Consider the following 18,444-nt stretch of genomic DNA (forward strand, 5'->3'; position numbering starts at 1 on the left):
GCTTCTTTTCGCCCCTGGAGCACGCTGCTGCTGCCGCCGCCACCAACTCCTCCAAAAGCCTCTCTCTCTTCCTCTGGGCCTGCCGACAGCCTCATCCAGTTCCTTCGCCCCATAAGCTCCAACATTCTGCATAGGATAAAGCCCCTTTAATCCCCGGCGGGATTAGCAGGACTTTTCACGAGTTTTTCATCGTGCGTGATAGGAGGGCAAAACGCACGCAGGGGAAGGAGAGAAAATGACTCTGTCCTGAAGTTTCCTTTTTCTACAGAGAAAGAAATGCGGCAGCGTGCACACACTTGCACGAAGAGTAGTCTTATATACCAGTAGTAGGGAAGTACTGTATAGTAAGCTGGTGCTGTCAGACTTGCAGTATTTGAAACTATTTTTGTTGACAAGCCAGTAATCAGGAAAAGAATAACATCTGGCCTAACTACTCCCCCCCAAAAAAAAATTACTGGAGCATAGGTTTCTACTCCTTATGGTTGGAGTACAACATTCCTAAAGAGCTGTTCATATTTTGCTGTTCATACTCTCAATATATGATTCTCTTGCCATACCTGAAATTGTGCTAGCAAAAATGAAAGACTAGAAAGATGACCAACTGCAGTACATCCAGTGAGATTAAGGGAATCATAGTAGAGAATCATAGGAAGAGAATAATAAGAGGGACTAGGAACTAATGCAACACACTGCAATGTGCAGGAAAAGCAATTAATTCTTGAGATGGCTGTCCCTCTTGTGATGTTCAATAAATGGACAAGATTTTTTTAATCTATGTGATAGACTACAGTTGTTAAAAGGCAAACTTTAAAAAAAAAACAAGCCAAAAGGGAAACATGGCCAGATTTCCCTTGCAGCTATCTTATTTTTTCAGTGTTGGTTTCATGCACTTCCATTCTAAGTGGTAGAATCAGAACCATAATCAAACTTTATGCAGGAGAGACAATGCCAGCAGCAGCTTTGAAAGCACTGATTTTGCACCAGAAATTAAGAGTTCACTCCTCTGTAGATGAACTGTGTTTCAAAGATGTTATAGAAGAGGGACAAGGGTTACATGACAAGATTAAGACTGATCTGAATGCAGATTTAAAAATTGACAGGCTACAAGAATAATATGGAAAATTATAGTACGCTGGATCTACAAAAGGAATCAGAATCAGAATAGAGCTGGAAAGGACCTTCAGGTCTTCTAGTCCAGGGGTAGGCAACCTTGGCTCTTTTATGACTCATGGACTTCAACTCCCAGAATTCCTGAGCCAGCCATGCTGAGGGGAAAGGGAGAGGTTTCTATGCTGAGACATGCTGGCTCAGGAATTCTGGGAGTTGAAGTCCATGAGTCATAAAAGAGCCAAAGTTGCCTACCCCTGTTCTAGTCCAACTCCCTGCTTAAGCAGATGACGACTGATGTCTTAATAATTAAAAGGGATATACAAATAACAATTCAAGTGATCTAGATAATGTTTGGATATTTCAGATAACAAGAGGCTTGTTAAAGCTCTGAAATTTGTGAGTAGGGACAAAAGTAATCAAGTTCTAGGACACTATTTGAAGGGAAATTAAGATTGTTAAAAACAAATACAAAGTTTATTTATTTAAACTGTATCTTGTGATGAAGGGGGGAGTAATTTTTTTACATATTTTTCTGTGTTTTCTGTACTTTTTAAATTTGTATTAAATTTTATTTTTGGAAAAAGGAAGTAGGCATTCTATTCTGTATTATTTAGATCACCATCTCAAAACTGTATACAATTCTGGAAATCACAATTTAAGGACAATTCAGACAAATTAGAATAGTTTTGTAGAAGGGAAACAAACAAAGAAAGAAAAGCAATGAGATTTGGATATGGCTTTATCAGCCTTCAAGCCTGGGACATAAGACAAGGATATCATGAAAGTTACCAGTTTCATAAATTTAAAGAATTCTAGCTACAATTAGATGCAGAATACTTTAGGGAGACTTTAAACCAAATTTGCACTTCAAATAAATTATGCAAAGAAAGTACAAATATGAATTGAGAAACAGTGCTATAAAAGATGCAAACATGTAACTTTTTTTGCATCCTTATTTTTTCCTGGGCTCTGTGAATGGCTCTTACCATTTATTAAGATTTTGATAAGTGTTTTGAGTCAAGTATGATGTGATACATTGGAAGATGTTCACAGAAGTATAAATTAAGTTGCAGGTTTGTCTGCTCCCTAAAAAGGATTTCTGATTATCATGTGGAAGGAAAACAATGCACCAAACGTCAAGAGTTGCATATATGTATGTAGCTCACAGGGATTTGGGGGATGGAAAGAGTATAAAAAGAAGAAAAAAAATCTGTTCAAAAGCTTGGAGGTGGGGGGAGTTAGACATGCTTGCTTTTCCTACTTCTGTATCTCCCCATGAGCTTCCAGAATAGGTACAATATAGGTCTAAGACAAGACTACAGTAAATGACTTTTATTTTTTTAAAAATGAAATAACCGTGAACATATTAACAGGCCTGCAGGTGGCACTACAGTACAGCTGGATAGAAGGTAGATACAGTCCCAATGAACAGTAAAACAATGGAATCCATCAGTTCAATGGTGACAATTCTGAATACAACTCTATCAAAGCAGGAACATTTTACTGAAAATATTTCTGGACAAAGCTGATATTGAAAATTCTTTCTGGGAAGCATTAATCCCAATCTAAAACTGACAACTGGCATTTACCAGTTTAGGGAGAGATGTACAACACCTCCAAAACATAAAAGTTCTTTCCCCCCCTTTATATCTTTGTATTGGAAGTAAAATTATTTTTAGCTCTCTTCAGGCCAATTGTGCTATTGGGAATTATTTCTAAGAATAATTTCTGGAAAAGTTTTATTGAAAGGAAGACTAAACACAATGTGCCTTTCCTTGTAGTCCAGGAACTGTTGTGGTATTTCAAATTCTAAAAATATCTACTTTCATGAAATACTGTTTCACTACAAACCTAGTTTTTCCACTAAATACACATTTTTTTAAAAAAAATCCTGGAGCCCTCTGGGAAAATCAGTGGTTTCTCTCTGTGTTTCTGTATTTCTACAGTGTATAAAGAACTCTTAAAGGGAGCATGAAGAACAATTTCCTTTTTCCTTAGCTATGTCAGAGATAGATTTCGTGTTCATGTTCTTGTAGCCAGGATGCTGGCGTGTACACTCATTCAGAGCTAGCTATTTAGGTCTTCAATAAAATGTCCAACCTTGCATCGTCCTTTCTAACTTACTGGAAAGACTAATTAGGTATGAAAAAAGAGTCACACATTTTTCTATTCATCATATGCAGGAACACGACCTGGTTTCCATACAGTTTCAATTTGCAAAAGGCCACCAGAAAGGGACTCGGCACCCTTCATTCTTCAGGAATTATGTATATTATTGTGACCATCTATTAGATATTCAAGACTGAGGCAGCATATAGGCAGTGGCTGGAAAGTGTAATGAATGCCATGGCATCTTTTAGTGAGAGGTTTCAGAGTCCTTCAGAGGCAGCCACGTGCATCCCCTATACTGTGAGCAAAAAACCAAAACAAAACAACTCCGGGGGGGAGGGGTTCTGGAACCATCCATTCCTAAGATCTAGCCAGTTTGGATTCATGAGCTTTCAGTGTGCCAACAGCATCTTTGACTGCATGATAGATAATGTTCTTCACCTGCAAAGAGAATGTAATGAATGAAAGTAATGAAGAATAGGAACATAAAGAAGTGTTTTCACCTGCCCCAAATTACTAATTACCAGGATTTATAGTGCAATTGCCTATAAAGTTTGAACACATATAAGGAAAGAGCATCAACTAAAGTGATGGAGCTACCAGGAGAAATCTTACGTAGAAATGATTAGCTGATTTCCTCATTAACGTTCATATGCAATTGTTTAATAATTCTGCATATGCTAAGATCTTTGTAAAAGGCATGCTAAACAAGTTGAATTACTTTAATTTACACACACACACACACACACACACACACACACATATACGTGGAAATTGTGATGTTCAAAAACATCAATACACCAATACTAATGTATTTTTTTAAAAAATGTAATTCAAAAATTCCTATACTATTAGGAAATTAAAAAACTGCAACTTAAACCTTTAACCCCTAGCATTTCTGAGTAAGATTTTGCCACTCCATTCAGCTTGCAAGCATCAAACCTCTGGTTTACCACTGTGTCTATCTTAAGGGATGGATGGATGGATAGGAGTTTCTTCTCTATAACTTACTTAAATAAATATAGGACGTGTGAAGATCCAAGAATATTACATTTTTTAGGCCTCCAATAAGCTCTGTGCAAGTGTAAAACCTTTATCTTTTAATCAGAGAGAAGTCAACATACTGTATAAACTAGTCTGAAATAAACCTGAAACTGATATAACTATGTCTTAGAATTCACTTAGTTAATATGGCCACAAAATACCTTTTTCTATAAAATCTTTAAGTAGTACAATTTATTTTTGCAAATGGTATTCCTCCCTTCTTACAGATATGATATTCATCAGAGATTTTACCAGAAGATTTGCAAACATTTACCTGCAGCTTATCCTCATGGTTTGTGTGAGTATTAGATAGGTGCCTGAATTCTTGGGTCAGACGGAAGCAGTGTTTCACATGTTCTGGCGATACAAAATCTTCTGCCACTTTAATGCAGCTATACAAATTATGAACCTGAATAAACAAGAAAAACAATTAGGGTAGTGTACAATCCATAACACTGAAAATCCAATATATTCACCATTGCATCTGGTATAAAAAAAACTAAATAGATGAATACTACGTTGAAGTTCTTATGGACAATTTATGATACTCATGGGAAAATATATTAAGAGATCTTACTGCAATCTTAGACTTACAAACACAACTGGAACCAGAATCTCAGTTGTTGAACGCAGTCATTAAGCAAGACATCACATGGCCACTTCGCTCAATTATTGCAATCCTGGAACTCCTGGTTGTGCTTGTTAAGCAATCTCATGAGTTGATACTTGCCTCTCCATTCTGGGGCTAAAAATCCTCCATGGCTGAAAATCCTGCTTGGATTTCAGCACAGACCTTTTGCAGCCAGCTCAGTTTGCAACCTTCCCTTGCCAGCTTCCCACTGACTTTCTGGGGAAGCCATCAGGGAAGATTGCAAATGACAATCACATGATAGTGGGGTGCTTGGCAACTGATTGTTAAGTGTGAACAGGGTGCCAAGCACTCAGACTGCAATTACATACATGGGTGCCACAATGTCCATAACTTCAGTCACAGGTCATAAGTCCATTCATCATCATGCTAACTTTGAACAGTCGCTGAATGAATGGTCAAAAGTCAAGAACTGTGTTTTAATTACTGGATGCACACAGTTCTCACTTAACCCTAATTGGGACCAAAATTTCCATAGTTAAGCAAAGCAGTCCATAGGCGAAATATCAAGTGACTGTGTTGCTTAGGGATGGAAGTTCCAGTAGTCCTAATAGCGGTCATTAGATGAGGACTATGTGCTGTCATCAGGTAAGCACTTCATGCTTCTCCTGCCCGGTGGAAAAATTCCATTTCCACCCTGCTGCCTCCTCCCCAGCCAGGCCTCATGTGCTCCCTTCAGCAGATGAGGTTCACTGCCCTCGCCTCTGCTTCAATTTCCCCATCTGTCTAACTCACCCCTATCTATTTCTGTCCGCGTGATTGCTGCCTAGACCCTACTGCTACCACCTACCCTGCCGCCCTTGGTTGACATTCGCTGTCTTCTTGCTTCTTGGGATCCAGAGTGGCCCCAGAACACGTGTGGTGAATGGGGCAGGGTGGTGGGGACCTGTCTGCCAAAAAGAGCTCCCTGGGCCAAACTGGCGGCGGATATAAGGGGGAAGCTCCCTGAGTGAAGGTCTGACTGTTAGGCAAGGTGGCAAAGCTTTGCGAGGACTTGCACAGTGTCAATTGCTGCCACCTTTCCCCAGGGAGCTGCTCATCCGCACCTGCACCATGCCTGCTCTGCTGGCCCATTCAGCTGCCTACTCCCTGGCTGGCCTTGCAACTTCCTTCTGCAGATGAGTTTCCACTGCACTTGGGAGTGGGCTGTACCGTTGTCTGGTATATGGATCTCGGGCCAGCAGCAGCAGAAGGCAAACAAAAGGTCAGTGGAACCATGGGGATGGCAGAGGAGGCACTGGAGGTGAATGCAGGGCAGTCAAAAGAGTAGAAAAGGAGAGGAGATAAATGTGGATGGGTTGCCAAGTGCCAAATTTTGTTCGCATATTCATGAAGGTCCCATAGGTGTAACTTTTTGAAAAAACCCAGTGTCCTGCAGGGTGGTCCAAAATTCCACTCACCTGATGTGGAGCCCCTGCAGGAATAAATACAGCATCTCCCAGGAACTGCACGATTGCCCAACCTTGAACTCCATATTCTTCGTATAGACGCTTACGAAGGGTCTGGTCCAGATACCAGCTTTGGTCATGGATTGGATCATGATCAGGGGGATTTTCTTGCCCCTGTTCTTCACCAACCTAGTGCAAATGTATTGGAATTCAATTATTCTAGATCTACTGGATAGCTGAAGAAATACCTCCTACTTACAATTACTTCATTACTGGAATATTAGCATTGTTTAAACAGTTCTATGGCAACAGCGACTGTGGCTTGGGGGTGGGGGGAGATCTGATTTTCACAACTAAAATTGCTGGCTGTATGACCAGACGTCAATATTAGTTTTGTAAAGGTAAATCTAAGTTAGGTAAATCTCAGAAGTTTAAAATAAATTATTGGGAAAAGCAAAACCTATAGTAAATTCTCTATGTGCAATTCCTTACCTTCCGAAGAAGCTGCCTGATTTTTTCAGCATCCTTAGCAGCATAAATGTGCCACAGTGCCCCTGGCTTCTCCTTTGCTTCATGGATTCGTTGTTTTGTAACATCATCAGCATCTCCTTCATCTATGGTTTTCAACACTTCTGAAATCCAATTCAATATGTAGCTTTTTACTACAATGTGCAAGAAATAAGCAATTTTGGTAATAGCATAAGCGAGTCCCAGGAAAAAGCAGTAATTGTATTTCCTTCCGATAACAGAACACCAATTACCTCATGTGCAACTTGATTTGTCTTGAAGAGAATGTATTTTTTTATAAGATCAAGAGCCTGCCGGGCTATCTATCCCAGGGGAAAAAAACTCAGAAAACCATTCTTGTTCAGGTGAGATATGTATGGTTAGGGTATTCTGTTCATGGGTTGCCTCGCTCAGTTAGAACAGCACAGACACGTTTTAGTTTTCATAATGTTCCTCATGATACCTGGACAGGTATCAGCAGAGACATTGCTTTAAGAGAAGTTGATACACCTATACAAAACTAAAATTCTCTCATGACTAGATATTTGTTTGTTCCTCCCATTGTTCCTCTGATGGTTTTTGTTCACAAATATTATAACTGGAAAGGGCAGCATAGAGGAACAAACAAAAACAAAAACAAACAGAAATTCAAGTTATTCCCTGGGGGGAAAAATCAGCTTGGAAGAAAGCTTACCATCATCGTGGGCACCATCTCCAATAGGGATTCCAACATATACCATAACATTAACTGCATCTGATACATCTAAATGTAAATTAGTTGTACCAACTCTTCGGTCTTCTGCCGTTATTAATCCTATGAACAACGCAACAAGGAAAAGAAGACTTAAATAATCTTTATCCTACTGGTATCAGTATTTTTATTTGTGCATAGCACCCTTGCTTAACTCAATTCCCTATTATGGAATAACAACTGTGGGGAATCTGTATTCATGCAAGAGTTATCCCGACAATCAAGGGATAAGACTACCCAAAATGACATGTAGTTGCTGATGTGCCTGGAGGCAAAACAAAACAAAGTTTGAAGCTGAAAACATGCACATCACTGCAATGTGGAATGTCACAGCCATGAACCTTGATACAATCAGAGTTGAAATACCAAGATAGAAAACTGATATTCTGGAAATGTGCAAAATGAAATGGGTCTGGAATGGATCACTTCCCATTAAGAGTGCATAAAATCTTCCTACTGCTGACAAAAAAAAATCACAGAAGAAATAAAATAACTATCATTATTAACCAAAGAATGTCACTGCTTGAATATAATCCAAAACGGCAGATTTCAACTAATATTAAATTAGCACGCCAACTAATATTAAACTGATCCAAATCTACACTCCAAATCTACACTGCAGAGGAAAATGAACAATTATTTGGCCAACTTGCAATGTCTTCTCAACATCGCCAAAAAAAGATCTCATGTTAATTATAGGAGACTGGAATACTAACACTGGAAATAAAATAGCTTTTGGAATAAAGGAAAAAAATGGTCCTAGAATAAGAAATGAAGCAGAAAAGAGTGCCGTCAAATCTCTCTCACTCTCTCTCAACCACTATAAGTGGACATTACCAGATGGCAACACAAAAAACAAATTGATTATATACACAGCAAGCAAAGATTGATGAAACTATTTAGTGAGCAAAAACAAGATTTGCTGCTGACTGCAGGACAAATCACCATTATTTGCAAAAATCAAACTAAGAGAAACAAATAAAGCTATCAGGTTAACAAGAACTCAGCAATTCTTCACATGATAATATGGCAAAGGTAAAAAAATACATTTAATGAATTAACTTTGATAAATAGAATGCCTAGAGAATTCTAGACTGAAATTTGTGATATCATTAAAGATGAAGCAAACAACAATATCCCCAAAAGCAAAAGAAGGCAAACTATCGGACACGCTAAAAATTACTGAATAAAAGGCAGAGCACAGAAGTTAAAAGAGGAAAATTTGCCCTACTAAACATTTCCAAATAATAGCAGATTGAGACAAGTTGTATTTAAATAAGCAAGACAAAGAAATTGAGGCTAATCATTAAACTGAAAGGACCACGGAATTAATTTAAGAAAATTACAGAAATCAATGGATCTTCTGATGCAAAGATGATCATAAAAATGACAAAAAGGCAAAAAATATATAAAGAAGATATTGTATAAATATGCAATAGAAATACACAAAACAGATCCGCCAAAACGACATGTTTAAATATATGATCGCTGAACGTTCTGGGAAATAGATGAGTCCTAAAAATATTGCTAAAAATAAAGTTGCAGAAGTTGATGAAACATCAGCAGAATTGTTTAAAATCTTACCAGATGATTCAGTTGAAAAGTACAGTACATACAGTTTGTAAGCATGTACAGAAAACATGACAATGGTTAAAGGACTAAAAAAAGATTCAAATTGTAAATATCAAAAAAAGTCATCCTAGATAATGGTCAAGCTACAGAATAATTGAACGCATTTCATATCTTTGGAAGATAATGCTCAAGACTCTGCAATCTAGACTTCAACATACTATAAACAAGAACTACCTGATGTACAAACTGAATTCGGAAAAGCCAGGGGCATCTGAGATCACATTGCTAACATCCACTGAATAATGCAAAAGGTAAGTTCCAAAAATATATCTATTTTTGCTTCATTGATTATAGAAAAGCTTTTGATTATGTAGATCTTAAATGTTTAAAGGTAAAGGTAAAGGTTTCCCTGCACATGCGTGCTAGTCGTTTCCAACTCTAGGGGCCGGTTGCTCATCTCCGTTTCAAAGCCGAAGAGCCAGCGCTTGTCCGAGGACGTCTCCGTGGTCATGTGGCTGGCATGACTAGACGCCAAAGGTGCACGGAACGCTGTTACCTTCCCACCGTAGTGGTCCCTACTTGCATTTTTACGTGCTTTCAAACTGCTAGGTTGGCAGAAGCTAGGACGAGTAACAGGCGCTCACTCTGTTACGCGGCACTCGGGATTCGACCCACCAAACTGCCAACCATCTTAAAGACCTTAAAAACATGATGTACTGGGCCATCTCACCTGCCTAATGAAAGAATTTATAGGAATCCTTTTATAGGAAGCAACAGTTGAAATGGAAAATGAAGCAAATAAATAGTTCAACATTGGGAAAGGAATACACCAATGTTTTATACTATCACCTTATATTTAACTTGGAGAAGAAAAAGTTGGAATTAAAACTGCTGGGAGAAACACTGATAATCTCAGGTATCTCATGGAAGAGAGGAACATGTAAGAAATCTCTTACTAAAGGTGAAAGAAAAAGTGCAGAGGTTAGTCGGGCTCTCATTATTAAAACATCTAAGATTATGACAGCACCTAGTGTCAATTCAATGCAAACAAGAGAAGAAGCCGAAGTAGTAACAGGCTTTGCTTTCCTAAGGCTTAAAAATTCGAAGAATGGTGACAATAGCCACAAAATAGACAGATGTTTAGGACAAAAACTCTTGACAGATATAGCCAAAATATTCAACTGCAGAGACAATATACTGACCACTAAGTGTACATATTGTGACGGCTATGGTTTTCCCCATTGCAGAATGACTGTGAAAGGTTAAATGAAGAAAAACTGGTATCACTGAAATGTGATGTTGGGAAAAAATGTTGATCTTAGATCTCAAGAAAAATGAAGAAATTGGTATGGAACAATTATATTATTTGTGTCAGTTATGCTAATTATATAAATGTATGGAAATGCTATGAATTATTTAATAATGTCTTTGTCAAAACACCTAAACCACAGTGAAAATTTGGCAGATGAAACAGCTTTTTGGATATTAGAAGATACCAGAATCTAATATACAAAATAACAAGCCCATCATACTTCAGTTTGAAAGCTACGGGTTCTTAACAAATTTCTTTAACTAGTACTCATGTTTTCATTCTTGAATTAAATTAATTTTTTATCTTAAAAAAATAAATTCTGAACAAATGTGTCTCTCAAATTTTTTTGCTTATTTATTCATAGACATATCTCACTGCAAATATTTTCACTTTGGGGACTATTAATAAGCATCAAAACACAGCTTTCAAATTACACACCATATGCATTGTACATTTTGGGGCCTAGATCAGGCCGCACAAAGTAACTTGGCAACCTAGATGCCAGATTCAGTCTTCCATCTCTTTTAGTATATTCTGGAAGAGGAAGATTCTCCATTAAATCTTCAAACCTGAAATAGGCAAATATCATATTAGATACAAGCATATAAAAAAATCAACAATAAATACCCAAATAAGCAACCTTTGTCTTCAGTCATCCCAACAGAAGGAACCTACCTTGTAGGCATCATATCCCTAAAATCCTCTCCTGGAGGCCAATCTTTTAACTTCAGTACCATAGGCTGCCCATCGTCTGCCCTTAGTCGTTCTGCAAAGTAGTAAATTACATGCAGTTTATGAGTTCTGTTCTCACTTTTTTAATGGAGGAAGTACAAGAGTGACAACTTAGATTTGCAACTGTACAGCTGAAGTAACAACTCAGAAAAATATTAGATTCAAAACAATTTAGTGTGTATTGATTAGTTTATACTGGGCAAGCCAAATCTTTTATAGTTCTCTTGTGCCCGTGATATAATATTTTGTATCGTGCACAGCATATGATGGCAGGATGTATGTTCATCTAAATGCTGCCTGAAGTTGATGAAAAACACTGTCTGATGGTTATATTTGAATAATCATAAATTAGTGTGATTACCTTTATGCAGGGACTGTGAGAAATACAATGCATATAAGATCTGGTATTGGACCCAATGACAAAATGTTACAAAAATTGAATACATACTTATACAAAAAATCTAATTATTACCACAAATCAAATAAACTTTTTCAACATCTAAAATGTAAAGAAGGATATTAACATAAAAGAGCAGGTAAGGTGGAAGGACTGATCTTCATAATATTATAATTAAAAGTTTTGTAGTATTAACAAAAATCAAATTAGGGAAGCTCCATTGGCACAATAATTTGTTCTGTGCAAATATACTTTTAAAAAAAAAGCTAAACTGAGAAAATCAGCATTTTTTTCCCTTAACTGTAGAAATTCACAAAAGAGAATGGAAGTCAGAACATGATCTCATCTATCAGACTCCACTTACTAGAAATGATTTCGAAGCCATCCCAGAAGTCGCGCACTTTAACATCTGAGATTATGGCACAATTTCTACAATTGACCAGATCTACATCCTGATCTCCAAATTCTTGGCTAAATGCATCTGGTTTCCAGAGTTCAGGCTTCAGTTTCTTATGAACACCAGAAACTAGAACAGGCTGCAAAAGGATAAATCAACTATATAAGGAATCATTCTAATGTAAGATTTATTTAAAAGATAGCTGAAAATGAATAAATGTACATAATAAAAATAAACCAGTAAAAGTCATTGAAACAAAGCTGGTTAAAATACACCTCAATGAAAAAAAAGAGTGAAAAAGAGTGAAAAAGAAAAATAATCATCATGAAGGACAGCTTTAAGTAATAATAAAAAACCAGTTAACGTAACTGCTCAGTTTCTGTTTATCTTTTTTTTTACTCAAATGAAGAGTTGTGCATATTTACAAAACTAAGCCAGTTAATTTTGTTAAGAACCACTACTGCTTAGCTTACAATTAACGAAAGTACATATTTACCTGCATAATTTAATCAAAAAGTAAAATTATTAATTTTACATGTTTTTTCAACTACTTTTAATAATGGTGAAGCTATGGATTTTAGATATCTTGACTGCTAGGGATCCTGAATAGTCTCAATTTCTGGCAGTTTACCAGGCATTGTGCACATGGCATTTTCTAATTATGGTTTGACTTTAACCAAGGACTTGACTTCTTAAGCTTGTAAGCCGCCCTGAGTCTTCGGAGAAGGGCAGGATATAAATGGAATTAAAATAAATAAATAAAAAATATCATATTCTGTTCAGATTCAAATTTCCGTGTTTTTACTGTGTATTTGCTAATAACAGTATTTTCACAGCAGTTAGTTTGCCTTAAGGATAATACATACATTTTTATCATAGAAAAGATGATCCTTTTTTTTTACATTTACCTGTCCTTGTTTCCAACATTCTCTGAAGATCTTCCAGTTGTTCTTGTTGCTGGGGTCATGAAGACACAAAAGTCTTCCATCACAAAGCCAAGAATGAGAAGTATGTGGGTCCAGCACATTTAATCCCATTACCATTTCTTTTACTTCTTTATGAGTATCAGCTACACTGCTTGCTCGCTTGGCTGCATCAGACATTTTCTTATTTTCCACCACTGATGCAATTATATGATCAAGGAAGTTTGGCAAACTGGCTTTACTCTTGCCCCCCTAGAAAACAGAATTCACATAACAACCTAAGCACTCTGCTAAATTAAGGAGTATATCTTCGCCTGTGCCTTGGATCTTTCAGCCAAATAAGCACTTACAGAAAAATGAACGGCTGGCAGAAAGGAAAAACCCTAAACCCTCAGATATGTTAATTACATTCTCTAATAGTACAAATGAATATACTAATAGGTTTTACTGTTCAATAAAGTTAAACCTATTTATCATCTATGAACTTAAAAATATATCCATATTGCAAGACTGCAGGTTCATGAAACTCAGTGTAATGTCTTTAAGGGAGCACCCAATACATTTATGTTCCTGTTAAGCTGAAGGGACCAAAACATTACTGCATTCAAGCTATGCTCTGTAAATGGGCCTGCCTGGTCCAATGGGACTGCACTGGAGGAGGGGCAGAGGTAAGCTGAAGGAACGACAACCCTTCTAGCACTCATCTCATAGCAACTCTCATAGGGTTCCACCCACTGTGGTCCAATGTCTATTTCAATTAACTTTATTCTCTCGTATTGTTTTATTTCATGGTATTCTCCCCTTCCTATTATCAAATCTTCTAGTTCTAACGTCTCATTCTTTTCAGCTAGATAAGCACTTTTTAATCTACCTAACTATACAATTAAGGAAAAAGAAAAAGTGTTCCCTTACTGTGGAAGTTCCAGAAAAAACAGGAGGGAAAGGAATCCCTGCGTCGAGTGAGGTCTGAGGCAGCTTTCCGGGCCCAGAGTTAAGCAAATCACGAAGACTGGAACCTTCTGTCTTGTTGCTTGAGGCAACTGGACCCAGCAAGAGACTATTAAAAAGCTTTGGAGTTAAAGGTGAGGCTTTTGTGTTGGAGTTTAAGGAATCCAAACCAAAAGGTGATGGAGATTCTTTATTGAGTACTGATCTCAAAGAACCTGCTTCTGAAAAACCGTGAAGGACAGCATATAAAAGAAAGAACAATTTTAAAAACAGAAGTACTTTAATAGTAGTATAATAAAGCTTGGCTACAATTACTCATTAAAATGCAAGAATAGCATTAACAGAATAGGGTCCAGTGTTAAAATCTGTCAAGATCGTTCTGTATCTTGAACCTATCATTTGGAGTACAGGCAGTCCTCGAGTTACGAGTGTAATGGAGCCTGCCCATTCTATTCGTAACTCGAAAACTCGTAGAGTGAATCTCGTACCTTGAATATCACTCCCTTGCTTGTTAAGGCGCATGTGGCTCGTTAAGTCAACATGAGGTATCTATATCAGGGTGGGGAAGGCCATGGAGGGCCTAGTGATGGAACAGGCCCCCAAGGCCCCCCCAACCCACTAAGATACCTCATACTTCCCCCTCACTTCCTGCTGCGCCGGATTCACCTGGAAAAGGTCTGCCTCCTCTCTGCCGCAGTTCCTGCTGCCGCCCGGATCTAAGGCCAGGGGACACTTCCATGGCCCCCCCCACGGCCCGATCTGGGCCCCGGAGGCCTTTTCCAGGCTGCTGCCACCTGGAAACAGGCCGCCGTAGAGCTACATAAGCATCCCCTGGCTTCAGATCTGGGCGGCAGCGGCCTGGAAAAGGCTCGAGACCAGATTGGGACATGAGAATGGCACGGACGCATCCCCCAGCCTCAGGTTCGGGCAGCAGTGGCCTGGAAAAGGCCTCTGATGTCCCGATCCAGCCTCTGGAGGCACATGAAAGCATCCACCAGCTTCAGTTCCGTTCTCTGTTGCAGAGAACAACGGTCTAAAGTACCATGAGATCACGTGAGATCAGTAGCGTGACATCTCACCCCACTGATCTCACATGATCTTGTGTTACTTTAGGCCTCTATTCTTTCTGAACGCACCGAAAGCCTGGAGCAGCCAAGAAAGCAAAGGATCTCGATCTTTGAAGGGTGAGTATTGAAGGCCTGGTGCCTAGGGAGACCCAGGCAGGGGCAGGGAGGGAGGGAATAACCTGGGTGAATGTTGCAGTGCCACTGCAGTCGCTCGTAAAGGTGAACGACTGCCGTGGTGCGGCAACATTCATGTTTTTGGGACTTGCTCGTAAGCACTAGGGGGCGCTCATCACGTAACTTTGAACGAGCGTTAAGTGAACACTCATAACTTGGGGATTATCTGTACTGTAGCAAAATATACTCCTTTTTTCTGGAGTATATTTTGCTACTAAGGCTGAGAAGACTGATAGAGCAGTAGTTAGCCTGAAGATTCTAGTTACCCTTTCTTTGAAATTAATTACTGATAAACAAGTAGTCAATTTTTAGAAAAGTAATTTCTCGTCATCTGCAAATTATACAGAATAAAGATGCCAAACATCAGAAAATGTTCGAAGAGTGAACACACAGTGTCTGAATACCTAAATTATGCTAAACACACAAATATATACAAAAAAAACCCAAAGAAATTATTTAAAAAATCTCTATGCAAATTCTTTGCTTTATACAGCAAAGTCAACCCTAAGTGAACAAAAACTTCAATCACAGTTGCTCTTTTAGATTTGAAAAGCAGTTTACTTGGAAATGTTCTTGACTCTCTTTGCTTTTGAGGTCGTTGTCCTTCTTGTCACAGTACAGATTAAGGTCATCAACTAAAGTTTTCAGTTAGTCAACAGCTCACCTTTTGTTTCTTCTTTTGCCTTTTGAGTTGCTAAATCTGCAAGCCAATGCAATGCAGACGAAGGACTTGTTTCTGGACAAAGTGATTTGTTAGGCTTCATTTCCCCACTGTTGCTGGTAGCTGCAGTCTCTGCTTTAATGGGCTCCTCTACTTTGGCTTCTACATTTTCAGATTTTGGAGCATTTGTGTCCAATGGCTCATTCTCAGTTGTCCCTGCGGCACGGGAAAATGTGCTTTCATTTGCAGGACCTGATACACCAGGATTCATACTGGGTAGCTGCTGACATAGGATCACAGACGGTCAAAAACATTTTAATCAAATAATAAAAGCTAATACTAATACTAGTTAAGAGTAAGAATAAAATTATTTCAAAACACAATAGCTATTACCATATTGTGAAAATCATGATTATAAGATCATTGAAATAGTTTGGCAATTAACAATGAGATGATATTACGTAACCAGATCTATATTTTAATGTGATTACAGAATATTCAAAGAACAGTAATCTCTGGCTAAAGCTTGTGACTGGTGACAGACAGAAACAAATACAGGATGGAAAGGAAGTCTTAACAAACTACTAACAGCAAGGCCCCATCCATTAAAATATCCAGTTGTCAGAATCATTTCCTTCAGAATTCAGGATTCTTTATTTGATCATTTTCCCCCATAAACTATCTAGCCAATGTTATCTCCAATGATTTATATTCATATTTTTCCTTACTATGGTCCTATTGCCCAATAAACCCAGATAAAGTACTTTAATGTTTTCCAGGATGACTTGATCTCTAATTTCTACATTTTCAAATCATATGACATGAGCTAAAACCTAATTACATTTTGCAATTCAGCTGAAAATGATAGCTGCAAAGAGAAACAAAAATCTGTCATCACGTTGGGACAGTAGCTGTTGACAGGCACAATCTAAAACAGCAGAAGCATTTCTGTCACCATGTCTTTGGTCTAATCTAACTTGTCTCTCTACATCTATCAGCCAGTAGCCACTCTATCCAGAAAATGGCAGGTAGCAGAAGGCCAGTGTAGAAAATAGCATGCATATGTATTACATGTAGGTCTGGAAGTGATGTTTGACTGAGAAGAAGAATCTCTCTTAATCTGTGATCTGGAAAGCAGCAGGAAATCTATTTGACTGCTGCAAAACTATGCATACTTTCTAAACAAGATCTTGTTAAGTGCATGAGTCCAGTTGGATTTTTAGTGGAATATACACTTTTATTATCGTTTGATCTGGGATTGAGTACCTCTTTAACAGATGTAATGTAATAATGAAAATAACGTAGCTTTTAACTGCTTATCATTAGGTCCACCATATTGTAAACTGCACAAATACAGATTTTGTCATAGCTTTGGTGGGCTTGGTTACACGGTTTTTTTAGAGTTAAACATGTAATTATAACTAAACAATGAAAAAAGTAACTAAAGCAGAAGATTCTCATTTTAAAATTTAAAACGTTTTGTACTTCTTTTGCCATATATCATTCAGAATAGATTAAATATGTAAAATATGAGTATCTTCCCAGCAAACACATTGTGAGAGATCTAAAAAAATTACAAAAGAAAACATCCAATTAGTATAGTATTTATTTATGTCTTGCTATGGATATGCTAACTTTATTCCACTATGGATAATGCACATTGGGATGCTTTTAAGGAAAGTCCTACTTATTGTCAAACAGAAAACTCACATACCTGTGAAATCCCATTTGTGACCGCAGGTCGCAGCACAGATTTGTTCTGCCGATTAATACATGGACAGTTAGCTTTAATTCCCCATTTCCCACGTGCTGCATGAACCATGTCTCCAATGTTATATAATGCTAGAAAGTAAAAATATGATACTTTATACTATGTAAGAAAAACTGGAAGTTTTGAAAAGCAAGCATAAATATTTATTTTCAAAATGGGGCAGAGTGAAGGCTTTTTAAAAACAAGAAGCCTATCTTCAGTTAGTTCAAAAATTAACACATAACTTATTCTGAGGCTGAATAGTAAAGTTGTTTCTAGTGGAATAACATATTCCTTTATTGTGAATCTCTATAAAACTCCTCTTCTAAGCTGCTTCAGAGGTGAATTTTTTTAAAAAAATACTAGAATACATTCAGATCAGAATAAAAGAAACAAAATAGGCATGGAAAAACATTAATGATTACTAAAGTTTTACCTGTGCCAGGAATGATTTGTGTTGGCATGAGATTCTCTGGTTCATGTGACTGCCCTTTTGCACACTTCAGCCATGAGAAAACCTCTTCATCACCAATCTCCTCTGTTTCTGGAATAGGAAAAAAAATATTATGCTTTGGTGGCTTCAAAGTACTGTAAGTTAATAATTTTTCAAGAGAGCCATCCTTTGATTTTAATGGGCAATAGTTTCGTAGTTAAGAAAATTTGTATTAAATCTGCACTGTGTACAAACTGCACATATAGCATATATTATTTATGTTTAATATTCTGCTGGACAATACCAATATAAACAGGTTTACAAGACTAAAACCTAAACAAGCTTAGAATCAACCTTCCAACCTATTTCCCCAAAGCAAAATACATCAATTAAATATCTCCAAAGTAACCTACTTAATCTCAATAATGAAAATCTGTGTATTTATATTGTAATTTTCTACATCATGTAAACAGGAAGAATGTATCTTTGTATACAACATACACAGTCCTTGACAATTCAT

General features: G+C 37.6%; 1 protein-coding gene across 9 annotated transcripts in view; it reads right to left on the bottom strand.

The window, feature by feature from the left end:
• Positions 1–2,427: 2,427 nt before the first annotated feature.
• Positions 2,428–18,444, bottom strand: part of KDM3B (lysine demethylase 3B) — a 50,117-nt gene continuing 34,100 nt past the window's right edge. For 3 of the 9 annotated variants that reach the window (XM_083355708.1, XM_083355707.1, XM_083355715.1), the window contains 13 exons: positions 17,928–18,035; positions 17,456–17,583; positions 15,745–16,024; positions 13,804–14,060; positions 12,877–13,143; positions 11,936–12,107; positions 11,118–11,208; positions 10,881–11,011; positions 7,502–7,621; positions 6,793–6,962; positions 6,313–6,489; positions 4,538–4,672; positions 2,428–3,660 (listed from right to left, as the gene is read on the bottom strand). In XM_083355708.1, the coding sequence (XP_083211834.1) occupies positions 3,580–3,660; positions 4,538–4,672; positions 6,313–6,489; positions 6,793–6,962; positions 7,502–7,621; positions 10,881–11,011; positions 11,118–11,208; positions 11,936–12,107; positions 12,877–13,143; positions 13,804–14,060; positions 15,745–16,024; positions 17,456–17,583; positions 17,928–18,035 (2,117 nt within the window). In that variant the 3' untranslated portion in view covers positions 2,428–3,579. The remainder of the gene's footprint in view (positions 3,661–4,537; positions 4,673–6,312; positions 6,490–6,792; positions 6,963–7,501; positions 7,622–10,880; positions 11,012–11,117; positions 11,209–11,935; positions 12,108–12,876; positions 13,144–13,803; positions 14,061–15,744; positions 16,025–17,455; positions 17,584–17,927; positions 18,036–18,444) is intronic. The other 6 variants (XM_083355711.1, XM_083355709.1, XM_083355713.1 and 3 more) reach the window with 4 other exon arrangements.

The sequence above is a fragment of the Vipera ursinii genome, assembly GCF_947247035.1.
Source record: "Vipera ursinii genome assembly, chromosome: 2".
NCBI lineage: Eukaryota > Metazoa > Chordata > Lepidosauria > Squamata > Viperidae > Vipera > Vipera ursinii.